At 31.7% G+C, this 26,863-nt stretch overlaps 2 protein-coding genes across 5 annotated transcripts; one reads left to right on the forward strand and one right to left on the reverse strand.

Annotated features, from left to right (window-relative positions):
- LOC114123068 (AT-rich interactive domain-containing protein 2) lies at nucleotides 1–23,622 on the forward strand. 4 transcript variants are annotated; one of them, XM_027985930.2, is made up of 18 exons: nucleotides 1–937; nucleotides 3,020–3,113; nucleotides 11,204–11,301; nucleotides 11,425–11,576; nucleotides 11,639–11,857; nucleotides 11,933–12,561; nucleotides 12,621–12,785; nucleotides 12,851–13,199; nucleotides 13,264–13,519; nucleotides 13,579–13,861; nucleotides 14,140–14,397; nucleotides 15,180–15,311; nucleotides 15,376–15,496; nucleotides 15,566–16,875; nucleotides 16,938–17,102; nucleotides 17,332–17,385; nucleotides 22,727–22,818; nucleotides 22,893–23,622. In XM_027985930.2, exons 1-18 carry the CDS (start codon nucleotides 846–848, stop codon nucleotides 22,996–22,998), a joined length of 4,575 nt encoding a protein of 1,524 aa, XP_027841731.2. In that variant the 5' UTR covers nucleotides 1–845; the 3' UTR covers nucleotides 22,999–23,622. The 4 variants fall into 4 exon arrangements, with proteins under 4 accessions (XP_027841731.2, XP_050054774.1, XP_050054773.1 ...); XM_050198817.1 differs by having other exon boundaries at nucleotides 14,140–14,286; XM_050198816.1 differs by lacking the exon at nucleotides 17,332–17,385.
- A 218-nt stretch (nucleotides 23,623–23,840) lies between these two features.
- LOC114123070 (beta-1,4-glucuronyltransferase 1-like) lies at nucleotides 23,841–25,998 on the reverse strand. Its single transcript, XM_027985932.2, has 5 exons — nucleotides 25,833–25,998; nucleotides 25,398–25,755; nucleotides 24,829–25,333; nucleotides 24,394–24,547; nucleotides 23,841–24,332 (listed from the first exon to the last, which is right to left on the reverse strand). Exons 1-5 carry the CDS (start codon nucleotides 25,851–25,853, stop codon nucleotides 24,144–24,146), a joined length of 1,227 nt encoding a protein of 408 aa, XP_027841733.2. The 5' UTR covers nucleotides 25,854–25,998; the 3' UTR covers nucleotides 23,841–24,143.
- Between the last annotated feature and the right edge of the window lie 865 nt (nucleotides 25,999–26,863).

Raw genomic sequence — 26,863 nt, forward strand, 5'->3', positions numbered from 1 at the left:
TGTTTCGTTGGTGGGGTGGTGGGAGCGACCCGACCGACGTGAACACACTGTGTGCTATGACGAACGGTCTGCTCCGCCGGATCGCCTAGTGAATAAATATTCGACTTTTTCCCGGTTTTCCGCTAGCCGATCGGTTTGTTTTTTTTTGTTTTCTCTCCTTTTCCTTCTTGTCGCTGCCCGTCGCCACCGCGCTCGCCTGCGTCGGGCCGGCCCCGAACACGACAACCGCGCACCGAAACGCACGGGCGAAACACGCCGCCGCCGCCGACGTTGCACGTTATTTATTTTGTTTTTATTTCGTTTGGTTTTTTATTTTTTTTTTCTCTCCACTCTTCCCGACGCGCACACGACCGCCGATCGGTTGTCGCCATTTTGTGTGTGTTCGCGCCGCAGTGTCTATCGTGTGTGTGCCCTTAAAATCGTATAAATCCCGTGGCAGTTTTTTTCGCGCTTCGACGACGTCCGCGTAAGTGCGTGCTGGTGGTCTGGCCGCCGGGCGACACGATACGGGACGCGCGCCGCTGACTGGACTGTGGTGCTATTGCCGCCACCGTCGCTCCTGCTGTCGACGACGACGCTGCCGCCGCCGCCGTTGAGTACGTGCGAGTAGCAGCGCGGGGTGAGCGCGTCCGTCACAGATCCGCCGCGGCTTAGATAACGGCCGCCGCCGGTGATAACGATGCACGGGCCGCCGACGACGACGACGACGACGACGACGTGAAAATATGCTCGGAGACGATCAGCGCTGACAAGCAGCCAGCGCGCGCGCTTCCCAGGTCCGCGACACGCGCGTGGCCCGCCACCGACGTAACTCCGCACACACGCTCCCGGCACATCCAGCAGGCATGGCCAGCGTCCTAAACAAAGATCCGGCCAGCTACGCGAGGGAGAAGGCTAGCTTCCTCAGGGACCTGCAACACTTCCACGATACCAGAGGGTAAGTCCAACACCCGCCGAAGCGGCCCGGACGCTTGTCGTTCGCGGTTCCGAATTCGCACGCTTTTTACATCCCCCCCCGTGGCTGGGGGTCCGCTTCCTGTTATCTGCGGGTTTTCGTCGTCGACTCCGGCACACCGCTACCCTCCCTCGCGCGTGGGCCACCGTCGCCGCCGCGACCTCGTCCACGTTTCCCTCCAAAATGCTTAAGCGGACGCGTACGAACGCATCGTCGCGCGCGCCAGGTGCTCCTAAGCGCGCATTACGTGTCGATCCTCAACGGTCGTCCGAAGTTTTGGCGTTTGTTTGGAGCTTTTTGACGTTGTCCCGATGTTTACCACCACACGTACTATAGGAGTTTATTCGGAAATATTGTGTTTGTGTGTGTGTGTGTGGTGAGGGTGGGGAGGGTGTCGGGCTTCATCCATTAACGGTTATTAGACAATAATATTATTTACTACCAGTAGAATTAATAAAAAATAAAAAACGTCATACCATAATAACGGTTAGATAATCGTTTATTGATGCGACGACGCCAATCTGTCCTCGTTTCGAATTTTAAAAATAATACTCGTTAATCATTGGTTATTAGTATTTATTACACATTTTTCAAGAACGAGCCGTTTCGGTCTCAAACTCTCTCAACGTCTTTATGATCGTATTTTAATGTCCTCGCGCAGATCAAAACGCTTTTCAAAATTCTACCGTAATTCCCTGAATTACTAACTGTTTGGTAGAATACAGTTGTTATCGTAATATATTCGTATGTGCTATATTTATAGGTATTACTTATTTTTAATAAAATTAAATTATAATTACGATTCTATGAAACGAGTAATGATCAACAGTGATATCGATTGTGTGTTTCATTTTATTGGTTAGCTATTATTTTTCTTTTTTTTGTATACTACGATAAACAAGAATTGGATGCACTTTTTTGTCTACTAACCATTAGAGCCTTACATCTTGTGAACAATTCAACGTGTTTCACGGTTTTGAAAAATGTAAAAACTTTCTACATTGCTGACTTTATCATTAGATAAATCGTTATATCGTCATAATATTGCTCTTAGAAATCTATGACTTTCCCTCTTTGTTAGATGTACCCATATTTATTGATAAATTTCGCACTATATGTCTGCGGACAAACCCTAATTATTTTTAGAGTAATTAAAAACTACAATACAATTGAGCTGTTTATGCTTATTTATTTTTTTTTGTTTTAATAAAATATAGTTACAATAACTACAAAACCAACACCTGAGTCGATATAGTTCCAAATTACAATCGTAGTAGTAAGAACGTTTATTTGAAAAAAATGTACGGAAAACTATATAAGAACATTTTTTTTTATTTTTATATAATTAAAATTCATAAATCGTAATTTTAACTATATGACAGGAGTAGGAAGACGAACGTGGTTAATGCGTGTAATTAGAAACCATATGAAAATTAATAATTTCCTATTAGGAATACTCATATCATTCAAATAATCTTCGTATTATAATAATAAATATTAAACGAAACATTAAATGTGTGAACGTCATATCTATTTATTTACTATTGAAAATGTTTAATATTGTATTATCTTGGTCATGTTTTTTCCCAAAATTACAGTTTAAACCGTTAACAGTACATAAACGGTATATTTTCCATTCTTAGAATCTAGTTAAAAAAAATTGTATTATTTCCGAGATTATTTCATATAATCTTTTGTTAACAAGTTATATGTTAATATTATGACTTGTATATTACGACATTCACATTCATCAGCAGTTTTTAAAATATTCTCTTAATTATACTATTCAAGCCTCAAGGACTAGTGGAAATTGGAAGTATCAAATGTATTTTATGGGTATCATATTAGATGCTGTGATTGATTGCTGAGTGTAGAACTGGTTTAGCAGTTATCTGCAAAATCCGATCTATCCTTAATCATAAGGTTTTGCTAAATAACATAATATGATCGATTTATTTTGGACATACTGTGCTAATAGATAGCAATTTAAATATTTTATCTTTTGTATTTATTTTACTAACTACAGCAAGTTTATAAAAGAAAAAAATGATTTTTTTGTTTCAGAACACCAAGCCGTGTCTCGCCAAAAATTGACGGAAAAGATATTGATTTATATCTTTTATATGTTTTGGTCACCGCACAAGGAGGATGGGTTAAGGTGAGTTTATAATTAATTTTGTTTAAATCAATAGGTAGTGTTGAAAATTCGAACGTATGTCGTAATTGGATAAAATTCGCCTAGGCGAGTAAGCCATAACAATGTTTAAAATTGTACACAAAGATTCGATCAAAAATAGTCTTTTCTTAAGACAGTGTCTTGAATTTTAATTGTCGATTCTTAAAACAAAAAAAATGTATTTTCTGGCTTTCTGTCGACGTCTATACTCGGTTAATCGCGTGATCTAGTACAATTCAGTCGGATTAAAGAACTAAAAATCATTTGATTCTTAGGACGGTTTTGATAATGACCGAAACGGATGTTTTTCTTTGAGAAACAACCACCCACTCTGATCTGTTCGGTCCTTAAAATAAACGTTTTTTCGTGTATCCGTTGTAACGTTTGTAATATAGGTACGATAATATACTGTAGTTTTCGTAAGGGGTATAAGAAAAATATCAGAAAGCTGTCGGGCTTGCTACGTGTGGGGCTGACACGATGTCTATCTTGTGAAAACCCGATAACCGTCCGAGCTGTGCGGAACAGTCGGTTTACGCGAGGTGTTTGTTTTTGTGCACGTCCTAATACTCGTGTCTCGTGTTGTGTGAACACGCGAACACGATCGGTCGGCGCGGTCGATCTCGGGGATCTAAAAGCAGACACGCCGGAGCGCTTATCACGCGACGCAGCCGCCGCCTCCGCCCTACCATGTACCCGCCGTGGTGCGTACTCGTCGCTATCACTGTCGCCGGTGACTTACTGCCACACGGGTGCCGCGGCCTGCGCTCCCCCCTCCGTCCGTCCACCGCGATCCACACTAGTGTCGGCGGCGCACGTGACCACCGTGGCGCGGTCCTGACCTAGTGCACGGGCCGCGGATTGTTTACATCGGTGGCGCCGCCGCCGTGCCAGGGGCCCCACTTCCGGTTTCCGAATACCGCCCAGCCGCCCACGGCGCGGTTTCCGCCGCGAGCGCGCCTAGACCGCCACCGCCGCCGCGCATACCTTACGGGACGATCGCCGAAATCCCCGGAACCGGTGGTCGTCACACCACAACCGGTGTATTCGAGCGGGGGCCCCCCCGTCATTACTCAAGGGATTTTTCGAATAAAATATTGCAATAACGTACGACAAATAATAATACGAAACGCGCAGACGACTTTTAATCGTATCAATAATATTATTATAAAAAAAATCGTATACACTTTGTACCATTACGATGTCTCGTGTGTGTATTATGTGTGGATTATACGTATGGCCTACGGTGCTCGGCATTGTATACAAACGGCGTATGTGCGCGCGCGGCCTGTTCGTCGTACCACACGACGTGTATATCATATTATTATATATGTGTATGATGTATATATATATATATATATAGTGTGTAATATAATGTTATTGCGTTTGTTGTGTTGTGACGATGACGAGTGGAGGGAATGGGGCCCCGATGCCCGCCGTTCGCTCGTTTCGTGGCATCGTGGCGCTATTGAACGGATCCGGGGGCGCGCACGATGCGGCAACGTTGCGCTGCTGTCAACGATTGTGCGCCGCAACCGTTCTCCCCCACCAATCGACGGCGACGCCGCGGCCACCGTTCACAGAAATCCTGCTTTCGACCGCTGCGTCTGTTTAACCCCACCTCGCACACACACACACACACCAGTCATCAACGACCGCCGCCGCCGTCGCCGCTGCGCTCTATTCGGTTGCGTCGACGGCTATGGTGTTCTCCGCACCTATTTAATAATAATAATAATAATAATATCCAACTAAAATATTATATGCCGCCGCCTGTGTCTCCGCCGGTCGTCGAACCGCTTCCGGTCGGCCATCGTTCGCACAAACCCACACGCACACACAATATACGATATTCACGGCACACACACGCGCGCGGTGTACCGATGAAGCCCCCCATCCCGTATTAACGACGACGCGTCGAATATCGCACATTCTTCGCGCGCTCAAACTCGCGTTTTGTTTTTCGTGATATTAGAGTCGTGTATCGGCGGCGGTTAATAAGACGTTTATTTATTTTTTTTTTTTGTAATATAAAATCATTAAGATATTTTGTATCCCTCCCCCCCCTCATCACCGTTTGTGTATATTTTTATCCTCAAACCGCGTCAACACTGCGCCCCTCGGTCCCGCTCCCGCCACTTCTAGATGGCCGGCCATCGCGGCGCGTCGGCTACCGTCCCCGACGCCGCCGGCAGCAGCTCCCTGGAACGGTTTTCGCTTATACTTATTATTATCGACACGATGTTTTATTATTCCACTCTATCTGTGCGACCGTTGAAACAAAAACTTTAAACTAGTCCAATACGTTTTTGATATCAAAAATTACGAACGAATTATTATTACCTATGAGTTTTTTTTTTGAACAAGGTGCCTGGGTGCATCTTTATTCGTTATGATCTAATACACTTAAATGTAAAACTGTCATGATACACCTTGTATGTTATTTTAATATCAATGTCGTTTACTTGGAAGTTCTATGCCTATATAATATGTATAATATTTAAGTTGACATGAATTTCGAAGTATTATGTACATTTTATTCCTTTTTAAATATAAAATATAATGGTCAAAGCATTGTGTTATAATATGCGTTTCTCGACCGTTACTGACTTACCGTTTAAATAATATATGTATATTACCTACGTTAGCAAGCGCCCCAATGTGATCCATTCTACCATACTGTAGCTCGGTCGAATCGTTCAATTATTATTATTGTATACGTAGAATATATTATGATTATTAACGTTTCTTGTCTACACTCACTACATACATGGGAAATAGTATTATGGTATTATACTATATTATATATGTAATTCATATTCAAGCATAACATTTTATCTATATACACATATATAATATGGCTTTGGCACTATTACAATCTATCCAAACACTAACATCTGGCTTTCCAGTGCTATTCGAACTCGTGTTTATGCAGACCGTGTTTCTTGTACATTTTTTCTCTTACTAGCCAGACCCAAAAACTACTTAAATCTGTAAGGGTCCACATGTATATAATTTTATAATTTGTGGACAGCCAAGTTTTATTTTTAATCAAACGTCAAATGATGCCTTGGAATTGGTACGGATAAGAAATTACGTTAGAAACTTCAATATGAAGCTTTTGGATCTCATAATAAAACGAGTGCTTGCGCGCGCGTAGTTGTTTACGAGTATTTGTACACCGCTTGGGATTTCTGTAAAGTGAAATCAATAACTCAGTCTGTTGCTCTGCTGCTGGTTATACTTTGTATTTTTCTGAGCAAATGTCTGTCTTTAAATTACATTGTGTTGTTGTATAAGATAAAAAAACATATCATCGAAAATTGGAAGGAAACCTTATGTTATGGTGTAATACGAATGCCAACAAATTATTGTGTTTAAATTTAATAAAATCGTTATGTAGAGGCTATCTATATGTTTCAAAAAAATGTCGAATAGTTTACTGTATTTTTACTCTATAATAAAACACTTCGCCATAATATATTATTGATTATTATAAAAATATTATGAATATAAAGATATTTAAATTTGTTAGGTGTTATTGGAAATATTAGGCAAGTCTTAACTCGTGTTTAGCTTGATTATTTATTTACTATAGTCTTGTTCGGTTTAACTCGAGTTCTTCTTCTTATTCATTAATTATTATACTTTATTGTATTTTATTGACATAAATACTATGTTAGTCGAGTGTACAAGATACACTCGTTTTTAGAACTATCCATCACTTAAAAAATATATTTAAACGTTTTTAATAATTAGCTTCGTATTTCATGAATAATTGTATTGTTAATTTACATTAATATTCATATTTAATAAAAACGCACCAATAATTATTTAAATATAAATATCGGTTTTACATTAAATATTAAAATATTTTTATATGTTTAACGTGTTCTTTGCTATGATTTTTTATTTTTATTTATTAACATCTTTTGTAGATAAATAAATAAATAAAATATTATTTTTTAACTTTTTCATGTTAGGTTATTTATTCATATTTTTATATATATTTTTATGATTTATTTTCCATTAGTTATAAATCAGCTTCAAGCAAATAGGTATAATTAATTAACATAATATATTACTTGATTGATGATAATATATAATAATTGTTGTAATTTTTTGTGTTGTACTTATCCGAATACTGGAATGACGCGTTGTGGTTCATAATACAACATTTTTTTTAATTATCAGTATAATATGATATTATGTTTTGGTTAAAAATAATGTTTAATACTTTGTTGTTCGATTGCGATTTACAACTTATATTAAAATTAAAAACATAAATTTTTCTCATTTAAGTCATATCATTGTGAATAATTATTGACTAGGCATATATATTATTGATAGATATAGCATTTTAATGAAAGTATAATTTGAATAGGTTCACAAGTGTTGTGAATACTACGCGTTAGTGACTTTTGGATTTTAAACGAATCTTCCATATTTACTGTAAAACTGCCTTATATGAAAGAAATAATTGTATTTGATCGTTTATGAAATGAGATCATTTTTAATATTCGTAATTTTTTATTTTTATTTTATTCGTTTGAATATAGGTACCTATATATCATTTGAATAAGTTAATAATTAATAATCAAGAGCGTTATAAATAGTTGTTGTAAACCAAAATTATCTTTTATTCATTATATTATATTCTGTAGCCTGTAGTTATTTTAAATGTCATCTTCCATGTTACATGTATACAAATATTAAGAGAATCTGTTTAAAGTGCCCCTGGAACTATAAATTGTTCCCCGACCCAATTACTACAATTTAATAACTGTTCGATTCTATATATTATATTCTGAATGAACTGTATGAAGAAATTAATGCCAATTTATGCAATTAAAAATAAAATTCATACTTCTTTCAAGCTAGTATAATTAAAGTTTATATGTATGAATGTGATATATTAAGTTATGCTTTATGTTATTAATGAAGATACGTATAAATGTAAATATCATACTTGAACAAATTACTATTTTTTGTAATTACTTATCAATGTTCAAGTAAAAACTAAATAAAATGGAATAGTTCACAAAAACCATATATTTTCTAAACGCCACCCGCATAATATTATGTTAATTGTACAACGTAGTAAATTTTTCTTAGAATTGATTTTGTGTTGTTAGCATAAATATTAAAATAAATTGACCTATAATCAAACATTAAGGTAAGCACATTATCGATATATCTGGTAATTTTTTATGCAAGATCGTGTAAAACACTAAAATTTAAAAATGCTCATCTACCTATAATAATATCAGATAATTTTTTATCTAAATGTTTGATAATAGGTCAATTCTCTCTGATATTAAAATTATCAATTTAAAATCTATTCTACTAAACGTAAATTAACTATGTTGTAATATTTTTAAGACAGAGATAACACATTCGGGTGTAATATCTTCTTAAGTCGCATCAATTGTATAAACTTTCTTCAAGGATTACCGACTATTACCTATGCTTTGTGTACAGGTTTTACTCTTAATTTATTATGTACAAAGGTAGGCATCACTGTTTTTTGATGGATTAAATATGTATACGATAATATAATATGTTATTTCAACATTTTTCCATAGTTGTAGCGCAATTTTAAATGAACCTTTTTTTACGCCATTCACGTGTTTGCATAGGCTAAAAGAGGAGAATGAATAATTTGTTTTAGTCTTTGCTGTGCAATTAATTATTTTAGTAATATAAAAGGGTGTCACTATTTTCTGCATAAATCGTACCTTTTATATTTTCAGTTGAGAACCCTACAATAGTAAAGTTTTTAAATATATAAAATGTTAAATATACTGAACTTTTTTCAACTTGAACTTAAAATTAGTTTTGTTTTTTAAAAATACAAATCATTTTAATTAGGTAGATTGGAACTTTTTGAGTATTATTATAACCCACCTCTTGATTTCTTCTATTATCATTACATTGCAATTTATAATATATATTGACCTATTATACAATATTCTATTTGTTACGATGTACATAACTCGAGTATTGAAAAATATTACGTGATTGTGTTATATTGAAATTATTACTATAAAAATATTTATCAGAATATTCAATATTATTACTTTTAATAGCATAAATTATTACGTAGATACTTTTTGATATTTATTTTACTTATAAAACATTATAGAGGTAGCTTGAATTTTAATTAGGTTCTTATATTAATTCTTTTTAGTTTTCTTATGGATATCAAGTACGATTATATGATAATTAATAAGTTATTATGAATAAAACCTTATTCAATATTGTAATATTGATTGTCCATAAAATAAAACCAAAATATTTGTGTATTCTTGAGTTCGTGTAAAAATTTATTTAAAATTTATTTATTTATTTTATTTATTATATAGATATTCGTTTTACTGGCCTACTATATATGAGTATACAGTGTACTTACATAGTATTTTATCATTTGTGATCCAAAAATACGTCAAAGGTAAATAATAATAACAGTTGAACGTTCGATATAAATTATAATGAATGTTTTGTAAACAAAGTATTACACATAACGCTATGAATCGATTAGAAATCGGGTCATCCGATGAGACTACGAGAGTCATAGTCGAGTTATCGATTATCGGTTTTGCATGTACCGGTTCGATACTTAACACAGTTACATACACGATAGGTAGTATGTTATGATATTTTATTTTGTCATATTTATTATTGTTGCGATTTCTGAGCAAGTGGTGCAACAGCACCAAGTCGCGTCGATATGTTTGGCACTCTTTGGGGGTGGGTGGGGGGCTTGTCTAAATCGCACCTCGGTGTGCATCGTGAGGACGGTTTCACGGACATGCACTTGATCTTGACGCACAAGGGGCCATTGATAAAAACACTGTTTTGGTGGTGGGGCTGTAGAGTAGTTGTAGAGTTGTGTTGGCCTCTCCACTGTGTGTTAGTGTGTGTGTGTGTGTGTGACGTCACCGTTACTCGATCAGCTGGAGGGATACCCCCGGCAGACGCCACGTGGTTCCGTCATCGTAGTTGTAATCGTCGGCGTCGTCGTTAAGCATCTCCGCGAATCGCACAACACACCGACGATATTTACTCTATATACACATATTCTGGGTATACACACCCGTCACGTGGAGAGGGGGCACTTCTGACCAGTGTGCGTGCCTCTGTCGCCAGCGCACATTAGGTATCTCTTCTTTTCGATTTTCCCGATTTCCCGGGTTTTTTTTTACATCGTAACGCGTTCAGGCCTGGATTCCGGGTTTCCATCGATCGGCGTTACGATGTGGTTTGTCGGGGGTTTCAAATGTTTCAATGTCACCATTACGATTCGAGTAGTCGTGTGAAGAATGCACTAAAAATGTATCCCAAAAACTGTTGGTTATATTATTTAATTATTGTTTATGTTAGTACTCGTATGTATGTAGACGGTGCCGCCACGTCATAGTCGTGGTTTCCTCGCCAATAAGATATATAAGTACTTACTATCGATTTAATTACGATGTAAAACGTTTACACGAAGATAACACTACGTTTTTTGTTCAGTTGATATTATATTTTTTAGCATTTCTTTAATCATACTATTGTATATTTATTTTGATTATTAAGTATCATTTATCAGCATCACATCAATGTGTTGTATTCTCATATGCAGGGATGGTCTTGGATAAAAATTGAGGTCGGCAAAGTGTATTAGACATATTAATGTATTTTTTTTTTTAGTATGAAGAAATTAAAAACTATCTTCTAATAGTCAGGCAATCAGGAACCTCCTGGTATCCCAGTGGGCCAGGTCGTCTCTGCTTGTATGCAAGCTTGTAATATCATATTTTACCCATGTCCATAATATCATGAGTGGTAAAACTAATTTGTTCTATATATTCCTCTTATTGAATGCCTTCATCACCTCCTCGAATATTCCCCTGATTCAAAGAATAATTGAGTTTAAAATATACTAAACAATTTGGTGCATATTAAATTTTATAATGATTTATATATTTTTGTTCTTTTAAATTTAACAATAAATTGTTAGTTATATTATTGGCATTTAAATTAGAAATATCCTATTAAAAAATTGATAATTTGTTTTTGTTTTATAGGTTAACCAAAGAAATGACTGGAAAAATCTTTTGGAAAATTTTGATCTGCTGTCATCTTGTATTAATGCTGAAGTTGCATTGAAACAAATATACTTAAGGTAAGGTAGAAATAAAGTAAAAATTCATATTATTATTACATTCTGTAAAATAAATTAAAAATAAGTATGGTTGCACAATTAATGCAAGAGTTTAAATGTAGTTATTTTAAATTGTATTAACAGGTATTTAGATCGTTATGAAAAAATTAACTTTTTGGGAGAAACTGGATCAATTGCTGGTGACGATGATGAAGATAGTAGACACAAAAAATGGTCTGCTAGAGCATTGCATTCTGTTCCTCTAGTTTATAATCACCATCAGCATGCTGTTAATGGTATGTACATAATATTAGCTAATTAATAAAGATAAATGTTAAAAACAACAATTTCTTTTTAGAACCTGTAAGAGCATTTCATGGTTTATCAACCAATCTCTACAAAGCAAGTGATTATGAAAAATTATCTTTATCATTGCTATCACCTTTACCTAATGAGCAAGATCTGGCAATTAATGTCTGCATATTGTTATCTAATGAAAACAAGCATGCAATTAAGTTATCAAAGTGCCCTCAAATTCTTCACCATTTATTGGCTCACGCTGGAGTATTTACTCATTGTAAGAGCAATATATAAAAATATAATTAAAAAAAAATTGTATAAATATTAATGACAATTTTCAATGTTTTAATAGCTGCTTCGCGTAAGTATTGGGATGACTATTACCGAAAAGTACGAAAATGGTCAATAAAATCATTTTGGAAAGAAGTTCTTGATGAACAAGAGCTTATGTACTTGACAGATGAAAGTCGTTTTTCTGCTCGAACCCCTAAAACTACACCACGAAAAGATGATGAGTCAAGTTCTTGTAGTGACGATGATGATGATTTTAGAAATAATAAAGTGAAATTAAATTTTGATCCTTCTGACGATGAATTGTTTGGCCTTAAAAGGCCTCTTGGTACAGATGACCCATATGGTCAACGCGTATATCAAGTGGCATTAATACTCAGAAATTTGACATTTTTTGAAGAAAACATGAAAGTTATGGGTCAAGATTTAACATTTTTAAGATTTGTTTTGTTGTGCTGTGCAACAAGGTGGAATTGTTTGCATCAAATTGGTTTTGAGATGTTAGGTAATATTGGACCTGTAGTACCTCTTGATGTTGGTTCATTACAGCATGCTACATTAAATATTGTCTGTAAAAATATTACTGAATCTAATGATCGCTCCATCATACTAAGTGCGGTTGAGGCTTTAAATAGAATGGGCTCTAAAGAATCAAATGAAGAATTTTTATTAAAAAATATTAATCAAAAGGTAAAACAAAATGCAAAGCTAATTCAAATAAAAATATATTAAACATGTTATGTTTTTAGGTATACGATAAAATTTGTAACATGCTATCCTTGCATGATATCATGTTGTTGATACAAACATTGGAATGTCTTTACTCATTAAGCTCACTTGGTGAACGTGCTTGTAACGCAATTGTTCATGTGCATGGGGTTATTGATACTCTGGTATCTTTAATTACTGTCGAGGTAATGTATAATTTAACATACTTTTATAAGAACATATATTTATATATTATTTTGTGTACACGTAGGCACAGACTTATGGTCCCAAAGCATGCATATTGATGAGAGTTATTGAGACTGTTACGACCCCTTCGACGACAACATTTGCTGCAGAATCAGCACCAAAGACACGCATGATGGCAGCCCCTAGTGTTCCTCCACCTTCTAATGCATCTCAACATCTCATTTCGACTTTCACATCTCAGAATGTACTCCCATTACCCACACCAGCGGTTGCTAACCCTGTTATATTACCTAACGCTCCAAGTGCAGTACCTGTTATGTCAACAACATTAAATACTTTTACATCTGTAACACCAACTGGACCACCACCACCTCCTGTGCAATCAGTTGCTAGCCCTAAAATTATGGTTCCAGGTACTTTCAGATAATTACATACATATTTTTGAACATTGAATTTAAACTATTGTGTATTATTTAGTTACTATGACTGTTACAACCAATTCAGCTGTGGTGTCTACAAACCAAACTTCTCCTAGTGTTCCTCAACCAGCCAATATGATCCAACAAGAGAATGAACAATTTGCATTGAACTGGATTCGTGCTGTGCTTGAAGTGTGCCCTACTCCTGGACGAGGAATTGACCAAGCTGAATTATATAAATTATACATGACTGCTTGTGCTAGAGCTGGAAGAAGAGGTGTTATTGCTCCACTTCATTTCCCACGCTGTGTCAAGTAAATTTTTATTGTTTTGATTTTATAAGTATAACAAATTATTCAAAATTGTATTTTAGAGCTGTGTTTGGACCTGGTGTTGGACCAAAAAGTGTAAAGCTTGCACAAAGCCAAGGTGGAATGGCCATGGATCCGCCTACTCAAATTATTGCTTACGAAGGAATTCAGGTTCGATCAAAACCATTGTCATTCCCAGTCAATACACCAATGGTTGTGACACAATCTACATCTGTAACACAATCGTCCATTCCTACCTCACCTATCCTTAAAGCACAACTCAGTGCACCAGCTACTAATGTCCAACAGAATTCTCCTTTAATTAAACGTGAAATTTTAGGAAAGGTAATCATTTTATTATAATTGTTAATTAAAAAAAAATGTGTTAGATGTCTTTAATATTTATGAACAATTTATTGATCACAAGTTGATTATTGAAATTATGTTGTTATTAAAATATTTTTATTCAAATATTGAAGAAGTTCTTATTATTAACGGTTCATTATATTTTAAAATAATTTTAACTTAGCTGTGAACATTCTTAACATATTTTTAATGTTTTTAAAGAAAATTATATTTTTGTTACTTAAGTAGATTATATTATCTTACTATTATATTTCTAGACCATTCAGAATCCTGTATCAACCATAAACACTGCAAATGAAACATCTGTCATCACTACAGTTGCATCTGCTACTGTATCTCAATCTGAAGGATCATTATTATCTAATAGCAATACATCTTTAATTAAAACATTATTAGCTAGCAAGGTACAGGATCCAAAATTGAATGTCCCTTCTGCGACCATTAAACTTAGTAATAATGAGTCATGCACGTTATATGCTTCTTCTCAAAATTGCAATTCATCGGTAATTACTGAGGTAAGTTTTATTCAAAGTTGACAAATAAAAATATTAAATTATAAAAGTATAATTATTTAATTAATTCTTGTAAATTAAAAACCATAAACTATTACGGGAACATTTAAATTTTTCTTAGATTTCTTGGGTTAATTGTTTTTAGTTACTATAAATGTTGAATATAGATGTTTATTCAAATAATTTCATTCTGTGAACTGAAGGTGGAAGTAAGGTTTGTTAGCATGGTTAAATTAATAATGTGCCACTAATATTTTGTTTTACAGCTAAACGTGTTTATAAAAGTAGATGAATAATAATGTATAACTAATTAATTAAATTTAATATTTATTAACTAACAGATAAAATTAAGCTTATTTTCTTTGATGTTATTATTTAGTATTTAACAATAACAATTCTTACATTTGAATTAAACAATTTTTCGAGTTCTAGTAGTTTTTGTATGATATTCCTTTTTATTACTAACAAATCTTCAATTTTATAAATATTAAAATATTTTATGATTGGCTATATACCATAATATTACATATAAATTTGTTTGATATTTCTGATTAAAAGTAATCAACAGGTATTAAGTATAACATATTTTATTGTTAAATATATATTTTTCTTATCTTCTATTTCAAACTATTTATCTCTTTTTAAAATTCCTATTATATTTTTAAATGAAAAACTCGTTTTCGTTATGAACCAAGTATTAAATGTAATCAACTGGTTTTTTGAATTTCAATGATTTTAATAGTACTTTATTATTATAATTGAGTATTATTTAATTTTGAAAATAGGTGGCTCAGCGTCAACAACAACAGAAAATATTACAACAACAAAATAGTTCCACTACTACATTTGTTTCAGCATCATCGATAGTACCTAAGCAAACTGCCAGGATCAATGGTATCAGAACTACTACTTCAGATGTAAGTGACTGGTTATTAATTGGTCTAATTAATTATTATTAATAATAACTTTTAATTATTATAGGAGGTATGTAAAAACGATACAAGTGTAACTGTGCCTAAATCAGAACAACAGTCTGTTATTACAACAATTGCCTCCAGTAATAAAATGTTGGCCAATAGCTTGAATAAACTAAGTGATAAAGGTATATTATTTTTTATTTTTTATTGCTTTATAACTTATATTCCATAAACTTTATTTTTTTTTCTAATAGATCAAAGCGAAATGATTTTACTGGAGCCAAAAAAGGAATCTCTTTTAAATGGAACTCCAGAGGTATCAGAAGTAAACGACATAGCCTCGAAGAGTGTAATGTTATCAGGGCTATTAGACAAAGAAATTGAGAAAAAAGATGCACCATTTTTACCATTTACCATACAAGTTGGTGACAATGGATTGGAACTAAATGGTGCGTGCTTGGAAGCAAAAGAAAAATCAACAGCTTCTTGTATTAAAATTAAACAGGAAGCAGGAGAAGAAAAACCTGGACAACAATTAGTTAAAGTGATTGTTGGAGGAAAACGGTCAGCTGATAAGGAAATTCCTTGTGATCAAGCTCCTAAAAAACCACATCTCAACGGTAACAGCAATAGTAATGATGAAGAAAATATGGAGGTTGATGAAAGTAATATGAAAGCGTCTTCAACTGCTGCCAATCTTTATGCTGCTTTAGCAGCTGATGTTCTAGAAGATATTGATGGTTTAGATGATGAACCGCCTAAAACAATTCCTGCACCTCAACAGCAAATTCAAGTTAATACTCAACCCACAACTCAGCAAATTTTTCAAACTCCTGGGCAAATCATTGTATCGTCTTCAAATACTCAATGGCCATCAAATAATCAAAGAGGTATTGTAACAATGGTTCATCAAGGTACTGCTGGTGGTCCTCAATATGTTTTGGCACAACCTCAGTCTGCTCTAGTACAAGGTCAAGCTCAAACTGTTCTTGTTGCTCAGACTACACCACAAGGTTCAGGAGCTAAAACAATTATAATTCTTCAACAGCCTGCTGGAAATAATAATCAATCATCCAATACTATGACTTTAAGTCAGACTAATTTTGTTCAAACTTCTTCACCGTCTAACCAATCTAAAGTAATTGTGCAACGAATTCCAACAACGCCAACTATTAAACAAACCACAACTATGGTGACTAGACCTGTAACACCTGTCACTTCTAATGCTAATAAACAGCAAATTAAGGTCATTAAGACTGTACCTCACATTGTATCTGCCTCTATGCCTACGCCGTCCGTTCAAACTAGGATACGTACTACAACCCCAGTAAAAGTAACTGGAGAAGTCCATACCACTACCAATCAAGGACAGTTTTTATGTGAGTGGAGAGGGTGTATGCGTAATTTTAAATCTGCCAATGAAGTTTACATGCATGCGTGCGAGTCTCATTGTCCTTCTAATGGAGTACAAGAAATGCAATGTTTATGGGAACGATGTGATGCTATGAAACGCAAGCGATTTTCATTAATGACACATTTATTTGATAGGCACTGTAATCCTGATGTAAGTGTTGTATAATTGTTATTATAATTACAAATATTATGTATTTCATTATTTTTCTCCAGGTATTGAGAATGATGGCAGTTCGAAGAAGACAGTTGTCTCAAAGTGGTCGTAGTGAAATTCCAGCTCCAGCACCACCAACACCTCATCCTGGTTATGCACCTAATGCTGCCTTTAATGCCATTAAAAGGCATGCATTAGAATTTGTTAATCCCAAAGAACTACAGGTAATATTTTAAAATTTTAACTATACTGATAAGTATTTAATATTAAACTCACTTTAGAATTAAGAATTAGATAAGTTACTTAAAAATTTAAACTTATTCTAAAGGTAGTGTGTTTAAGTTTTCATGAAACATACCAAATTTAATATCTTACATATTATTATGTTAGAAATAAAATAAAATTACTCTGGAATCAGAAAATTAATTAATTTTATGTATTCTTGAAACATAGCAAAGACTAGTGAGTGCGGCTGGAAATCATCAATCGGCTGGAAATGTCGATCAGGTAAATTCTGTTTGAGTGTGTGCCTTTTCAAATTTTGGTTGTATAGTATTGATTAAAAGTAAATTATTTTACTATTTATTCATATTGCATGTTTCAAGAGAGTTTATATTTATTGCTAGTGATTTCGTTTGTGCTTGTGAAGTTGATTCTTAGAAGTTTATCAAATATTATATTTATTTACTGATAATATTTTCTTAATAATTATAGATAATTTGTTTTCTTTAGTTAGACTATATTTTTTAATTTGATATTCTATTAATATTTTTTTGATTTATTTTACTTGGCAAATTTGAATTTTGATTATTGAATCAAATATTACATTTTCCAATTATTTTAACTTATGTACCTATTGTTATAATTTTTTTTTCATTAAAAAAACATTCGCTATATTTACAATTTAAATGGGTATTAATAGCTATTATAACTAATAATAAGATTTTATTTATTCTTTTGGTTTTTAAAGAGGTGTTTTATTGTTTAGTGTAAATACATTACTAGATAAATTATTTTGTAACATTAAAATTCAATTTTTCAATACTATAAATATTATTATATATTACTTAAAAGTTAAGGAATACTGTGGCTAAGTTTGTATTTCAATTACTAAGAGGACTCCACTTCCATACATTTTATATATACCTTATTCATATACAATATAGAAAATTCATATTCATCAATTTTAATTTTACATAGGAAGCTTTAACATTAGAGTGAATTCATATCATAGAATAACTTCGTAGTTTGTGTATTTTTGTTTTTTAAATATGTTATTAGTTTATAAAGATACTCACAGTGGTATAGTAAAAGTAGTTATTTGATGCCTAGTTGTCTTGGTATACATTTGGGGAGGGGTTGTTGGTTATATTATGGTGAGCAATAATATATTACAAAAATTATTTTTAGTCATAATTATATCTATTCAATTTATGCTTAGGATTTTTGGATGGGTAGGTACTAAAATATTACCTATGTTCATCATAATTTATGAATGTTCACCTGACTATTGAATATTTATAACTTAAATAACGATTAAACTATGAGAAAACACAAATAATGTTCCAATCCATAAGTTTAATATGTAATATGTCAATTCATTCTATTATTAACACGTTGACCGCCATACGGCCGCCGGCGGTCACAAAAATATGGTTACGTATTAAGAATTTTAGGCCGCCGGCGGCCGTAACATTTTATTCCTGCCAGGCCATACGGCCGCCGGCTGCCGCATTTCTCATATTCATTTATATAGGAATAAATTTGTTGGCGCTGTAGTAATGATTTTTATAATATTTTTATGGCGTAGAGCTTAAAATTACGCTTCGATTGATATATTATTTACCGTTTTTCTATGTTTTTTCATGATTATGTTGTGGCTAAAATAAGTACCTATAGAAATTATTATTATTTTAATTTCTTATCATTTTTTTAAAATTATAAAATAACTAAAGCATACCTAGTTTTCATTTAAACACTTTATTTTATTCAATAACAATGTCATGGTATTATTTAAGTAAAAAAAAATTAAAATAAGTAAATACATTTTTTAAATTAATAAATAAAACAAATTAAACATCTTTTATAATAACGAATTATTAAATCAAACTTAAAAAAACAATATCTTTTATAAATAAGTTATTTTATTTTCATATTTAAATTAATTAAAAAATTTTAAATGTTCGTTTACAATTAATAGTAATTTTTATTTTGTATGATGCTTAACAAAACAATCAGCACACGTGTAAATATTACATGTTTCACATAGAGTTGTAACCCTTTTCACATCTTTGCAAGCCTGTAGTGATCCTACAGTAGTTGTCTTTTCGTTATAGCAATGAGTGCATCTCTTTCGCAGTTTTCGGTTTCTGTTGCATTTTAATGTAGTTTGTATAAAAACGTGTTTTACCCGTCGTGTTTTTGGTAACACAGGTGATATTTGGTCCTGTTCTGATTGATTAAATCCAACGAATCCAAGCATTTCATTTATTAATAATTCTCGAAATTGCGTGATCTTTAGTTTATTCTGTGGCGTATTCAAGTTATAAACTATCAATGCATTCACTACTGCAGTTCCTAATAAGACTTCGGTTGCTACTTTGTGGTACCACCTTATTGATTTTCGTACAGGGCTACTATAGCTGGATAGCTGATCTGATAAATCAATGCCAGCCTTCCCAGCATTGTAATCAATTATTATTTTTGGCTTTAGTATTGATTCGTTTTTCCTATTTTTTTTACCTGTATCTATCATAGAAATGTCATGACGAGTAGATAACATGGTGACATCCCTTTTGTCACGCCATTTGGCAACCACAATACCGTTTGAATTTTCTTTTCCTGCTATTTGTCCTGGTTGTAGCTTTGCTTTTGTAACTTCTGGAAGTTTAACTCTATTGGACCTTAATGTACCGATTAAATGCGTATTTTTTTCTAAAAGCGCATTGGCTAAATGAAGTGACGTATAAAAATTATCTGTGATAATAGTTCTGCCGGAATTTAAATAAATGGAACTTAAATCTAAAACGACTCTGCAACCTAGTCCTCTTCCATCAGTTTGGCTTTTGCCTGCATAAACTTCCATATTATACGTATACCCGTTAACGCCACAAAGTTTAAACAATTTTATGCCGTACTTATGCGCCTTTCCTGGAATATATTGTTTGAATTTTAATCGCCCACGAAATGGAACCATCGTTTCGTCTACAGCCATCATTTCTTCTGGTTCCATAACATTTTGAAAGTTATGAACCATTTTTGTAATCAGATTTCGAATTTTAAAAATTCTATCACTTTCAGGAGCTTGATCGTTATCGGCAAAATGCCAAAATCGGATAATCAACTCGAATCGATTTCTTGACATGATATTTTTTGTAACACAATTTTTATACAACATCTTCACACTCCAATAATCTTTTAAACTAGGCATTTGGACTAGTCCCATCCACATAAGCAAACCTAAGAACTGTTTGATTTCAACATCATTGGTAGGCACCCACTTCGAAAATCTGCTAGCTTTAGTCAATCTATGTTTAGACAACACCTGTTCAGCATTTTTATTCGTTTCGACAACCATTAAATTAATTATTTCGTCAGTTATAAATAAGTTCAAGTACGTCCATATTGTTGCATTGTGCGGTATTTTAATTTTTAAACCGGGATTTTTTTCAAATAAAAAATATTTTTGGTTTTGGTTCGTTACGTCATTCCATGTTTGTATAGAGGTCTTTGGGTGGTTATTAACTACCTCTGAAGTATTTTCATCACTTTCACTACTATCTGAAAATACCACCATTTTTTAAATATTTAATAGACAAAAAAAAGTTGTATAGAAAATTAAATTTTACAAAATAAAACCGTATTGCGATAAGATGGTATTTAAATTATTTTTTGTATCTAGCATTATTAGTTTTTTGTTTATTTAAATTTAAAATCTTTCTTTACAAAAAATTATATTATATTTTACTTTACATATTTTTGTACCTAATAGTCCTAATACCCATGTATTATTAAATATAATAGTAAATATATAATATAATAGTTGTACTTACCATTAGAACTTTGATTATCACCTGACGAGTTCGGAGGCATGTATGTATTGTCCTCATCCGTGTCATCAAATTCACTAAATGAACTTAAATCAGACTCAGACTCTTCCAATAACCCCCTAACAACACTTTCATCACCAATCTTGAACCTTTTAGCCCGTGAATTCATTTTTAAAAGATAAAAATTAAAAAATTGTTACAATAAATAAGTTATACCGCCGGCGGCTGTATGGCGTCTGATAGTGAATCGTATTATCGAGGCGCCGTATGGCCGCCGGCGGCCGTACAATTATTATTAGAAATTAATAATCTATGTATGAAAATAAATATTTTGGTATTTGATTCGTATTTTTAGACCTATTTGTTCAAGAGATAACACTTCGAACGTTTTGGTAATTCCCTCAGAATAGACCGATGGCGTTGTAATAATAAACAACAGTACGGCCGCCGGCGGCTGTATGGCGGTCAACGTGTTAAAGCCTACTATACAAAACAGTTTAAATTATTCTTTAATTAATTTAGGTTTTAGAGCAGAGGTTCCCAAACTTTTCCTACTCGTGGCGCCCTTTTAGAACTGAAGTTTGCTCATGGCGCCCTTAATAAAATTTACGACTTTTTTTTTTAAATAATATAGATAAAATAATTAACCAGATAACATAGTCGGCAGCGAGGTACAGCCGCGGCTCCCCTGACAACAAACCGCGGCGCACAGTTTGGGAACCTCTGTTTTAGAGTATTTTCACGAACCGTTTCAATGCTTTTGATTTGTTTTGACAGTAACTTCAATTATTTTCTTATAAATTGTTAATATAACATTACTTCAAAGGGAATATGTAGGTAGCATTGTAGCCACTTTATAGATTAATGTATGCTATTTTATATATGATTTATTTTTGTTGGATGAAATTTAATTTAAAACAGCTTTTAAAACATAATATTTTAAGCACTTTAATCATACTAGCACTTTAGATATGTTTGTGAAATAAAAAATTCTTTTTAATTTGATGCATCAATTATTTATTTTTATAGATAACTTTGTTTGATTAATAATACATTATAGTAGTATATTGATGTATCAATGTGTGTAATAATAATATATTAATATACATTATTTTGTATTGGTAGTATGCATATTATATATATATATATATATATATATATATATTAACCTATATTGATATTTATTATCATATTATTCAATATTCATAACTTACGATAATAAAAATTTTAACTTAAATATGGGGAGCAAAGAAAAATATTTGGTTAAATATTTTATAGTAAAAATAATTGTAATTTCTTTTACATAGCGGTAACATAACATTATATCTCTAACTAATTTTCTGTGTTGTAAAGTTATAGATTACACATTACTACATTTTAACTTTAAAAGATGTCATTAGATTATCGATTTATTATTGAATCAGTAATTAGTATATTTAAAGTTAAGTTAGTAATTGGAACACAACCCTAAAAGTTTAAACTATAAATAATGAACTTTTAGTTCAATATTTCCTTGATAATACTTTCTCAAATATAGTAACCACTTAATATTAAAAAATAATTTTTTTTTTGATTGTAATATATTTTGTTTTATGTTTTCAAAAAAAGAGAAACAACTGATCATAAATAATTTTTAGAGCTAATACAAATAATTAATATATTTTTATTTTTATATCACTGCTAAATGTAGTTATAAATTTCACTTCAAATTTTATTAAGCTTCTTTATTTAGTTGTATATTATGATTTTCTTTGATAATATTATTCATGAAATGTATGTTTTATTTTTTTTTTATATAGGATGATAATGAAGGTCCTGTAACCAAGAGCATACGTCTGACGTCAGCACTTATATTGAGGAACCTAGTCATTTATTCTTCTACTGGAAGATGGTTTGTATAAAAATAAAATAAAGTTTATTTGGATATATTATATTCATGAAATCTAATTTATACGTGATTTTTAGGCATTTAAAACGATATGAAGCGCATTTGTCAAATATAGCACTGAGTAATGTTGAATCTTCAAGAACAATTTCTCAGCTTTTATTTGATTTGTGTCATTCCAGCTGACTACGCACAGAAGATTAATTTTGTTAACATTGTAATTTTTGTACATATCAATCATAATTGTGGTGTACCTAAAAATTTAGTTTAATGCCAATAGTGTACAATTTATTTGTACATACAAAATAGTTTTTTTTTAATTTTCCATCAACTGACTATCGACATACTGTCTTCCAATATAACAAAATAAACAGTACTTAAAGTGACAAGTTTAATTGGGCTGATATTGTTCTTCTACTTAAACTTCTGTTACTCAAAAATTATTTTAAAAGTAAAGTTTTAAAAAAGTTTTCTTTATTCTATTAAATGATCTTATGTAAATATTGTATAAATAAAAGATTTGTTTTAGAGTGAATTTAGTATTAAGTTTGAAAAAAAAAACAAAAAAAAAAAATTCAAAAACAATATTTATATTAAATAAGTATATCAGTATGCATTTAATAGTGTAACTTTTAAGCGAACAATTATTGTTTTCCTAGATTTTTTAATTATTATTATTTTTATTATATTATTTATAAAATTATAAACAATAGTTGCAAACCAGTTGCGTGAATGTTGTACATAAATACTTAGACGTTACCTGAGTTTTATACGATTTTTTCAAATAATAAAAATTCTGTATACATTTTATTAGTTTTTATTTTAAAATTTACTGTTTTATACACAACAATGCACACTTAATGATTGCATTTTTTTTTTATTTTTTTTATTTAAGGATTAATTTATTTTCATTTTTGTTACATGTATTAAAAGTGTTTGTGCAATACCAGATAAAAAATAATGCTAATGGATTTAGTATTGTTATTGGTCTCTAAAAAATCATATTATAACAATATATAAATCTCATATTATTTACATAAACATTGTATTATTTATTTGTTTAAAATTCTAAACGTGCAATAAACAATCAATACTTTTTAATAATATTTAGAAAAACATATATAAATAAGATTAAATTTTGAAATATAATATATTTTTTATCAAGATTTTACAATAAAATTGAAGAAAAAATGTTGATAATTGATATATTTAAAAAATAATTATCTGATCAGCACATAATGTACTAGTTACATTTCAAACAACAAATTCATACAAATCCAAAACTATTGCTAGTTAAAATTAGAAAAAATATAACAAAATAATTTTTTGATTCATAAATAATGACTTAGTAAATATCGTGCAGCTATTTCCTTTTTAAATTTAGTAAATAATGCTAAATTTTCTGCGTATTGAATTTCTCGATAGTTAGATTTCTTTTTTTGTGATGCGAAACTATGCTGGAACGTAAAAATATTTGCAAGTACTTCAAACTGATATTTGGCTGCAAACATCTCATACACCTAAAAATAACAAGCATAACCATAATAAATATTTTAAAAATATATGTTTTTAAAAGTAAACCTGTGAATTCCTTGTGTAACCATATCCAATAAACCGTTCATCATAACTTGGAACATTGTTTAATGACACATAAAATGGTTCATAATACAATTGGTACTTGGGTACTTTATGACTTATATGTATACCACTATATTTTTTTGAGCTTTTTTCAAACCTAAAAATTAAATAATTAATTTTCTAGATTAGAAAAACAAAGCACATTTAATAATGTTCTAATTAACAATACAAAATTTTTACAGTAGAAAAGGATGAGTTCATAAAGAAGAATTAGTAAACTTTATTTATTTTGTTAATATATATAAGATTGAAGTAAATAAATAAAATATCAAGTATTTGTAAATTATAGGATTTTACAGGATTGAGAACTGAATATTATAATACATCATAAATTATTAACTATCATAGTTAGGTCTCAAATCAATATTATGTACATACATTAGAAAGTTAGTTGGCATCTGGTTTAATTTAAAAACTTCCATATGGAAATATCTTGCAAGTCCAGTAGATTTTAATTTTATTAACTCCGTAACATTTTTTGGTGGGATAGCTGATTTATGAACTTCGTATGTAGGCAAGACATAAACACATTTTAAACATTTTGGTCTTTCTGACAAAAATGTATTGAGTAATATTGCTGAATCAATATTAGGAACAATATCAATGTCTGTTACCAATGTATAATGAGTTTGACAATTTAAACGAGCTAGGTTTCTCAAATGATTTTGAGGATAAGGCATGCGAATTCTCCATCGTTTAAGAGTTTCTGGTAATAGCTTCAACAAATTTGATAAAACGATCATTGGATCCTGATGACATGGTAACTGATCTGTCATAAAACCTGATTCAGTAGATTGTGGAAATTGATTTGCAGGTAGGGCTAAATGAAAAGTAACTGTTTGACGAATTGATCGATAACATCGTCGTAGAAATCTTACATAATCTATAATAATTAAGAAGTTATTAATACTCTTAACTAATTTAGTAGGAATCTACTATAAACCTACCTTGTAAATAATATAATTCTTCACCAGCTACATAAATTGCAGTCGATATTGATCCATTCCAATTTTTTGCTAATTCTACAATAGAATGTAATCTATCTACTGAACATTGTGTAGCTAAACATACCATTCCACTTGGTTTTTGTTCTGCTATTATTACATTGTCAAATGTCTTAACCATACGTCTACTGTCCCATCGGCCATTAGACAGTGTAAGATGGAAATATGAAGTGTTTGATTTTTCATTAACACAATCTTTTGATAAGGAATTAGCTTTAAGTAGTGTAAGTGAGAGGTAAATGTTATACAATAATAACACAAATAGAATATGATGAATGAAAATGGAATAGCGGTTTATGCCCTATAATAAAAAATGTATAAATACAGTTACTGGATTAGTAAAATAATTTATTAAACAAACTTAAGCACTTAACTTACAAATGATTTTATAAGACGCATTCTAATGTATAATTAAAATTTAAATATTTTAATCCACTGAATTGCTTTGAATATATTTTTATTCATCATTAAACGTACAATTGATATATTTTTCTTATACCACTCAAAATTATAATTCATATGTGTTTTCCAATTTCTGTCTAAAAAGTCTTTGTAAAATTCAGACATTTGATCGGCTGTAGCTGTTGAAATGCCCTTGTCGGATAAACATTTTTTATAAGCTTCCCTTTCTTTTATAAATCTCAGGTTATGGTTAGTCCAAAATTCATGATTCCATTTAGCTACTTCAATTCGCTTAAGCCGCAATTGACGTTCGGCTAGAGACTCGTGTTTTGGTATATGATATTTAATTGGTCTCAAATTTGATACTGGATCTGGAGGACCAACTGAATCGACATTGTTCATTGTCCTGAGCAAATAATACAAAAAATGTAAAGCACTTAAGAGTACAAAAATAAAATAGAAAAAAATGTTGGTAAATACCTTAGACTTTGAAGTTTGAACACATTTATAAAACAAAATTAGTATTATGGATTTTGATTTTATTTGATGTGTAAACTACTACAGTATAGCGTAAAATTGATAGAAAAGTCAAAAGAAGGAAAATTTCTCAGACTTCACCTTTACTTAACCCACAGAGTAAATTACTTTATGAGTTTATGACTTAACTATTGATAAATGTCAAATGATAATGTTTATCTTTTTGTCTGATAAAATATATTATCAAATTGATATTAATAGGCAGTTGTTATTTTCACGCCCTGTCCTGTAATTGGTCGTAATATTGATAAGGAAAGTTGCGTAATTTTGAATTATTGATTTTGTTTTATTTTATAAAACGAAAACAAAATATTTAATCAGTTAATAATAAAATAATTACATAGCCAGGTCGTACGGACCCCCGAAATTTCATCGACAAAATTATTTTATAGTCTGAAAATGGAATATGAGCTAACTCTTTTATCTGTTTACTGAGGAATATCAGTTTCACCAAAAGGCGTGTTGGGTAA

The sequence above is a fragment of the Aphis gossypii genome, chromosome 1, assembly GCF_020184175.1.
Source record: "Aphis gossypii isolate Hap1 chromosome 1, ASM2018417v2, whole genome shotgun sequence".
In the NCBI taxonomy this organism is placed as follows: Eukaryota; Metazoa; Arthropoda; class Insecta; order Hemiptera; family Aphididae; genus Aphis; species Aphis gossypii.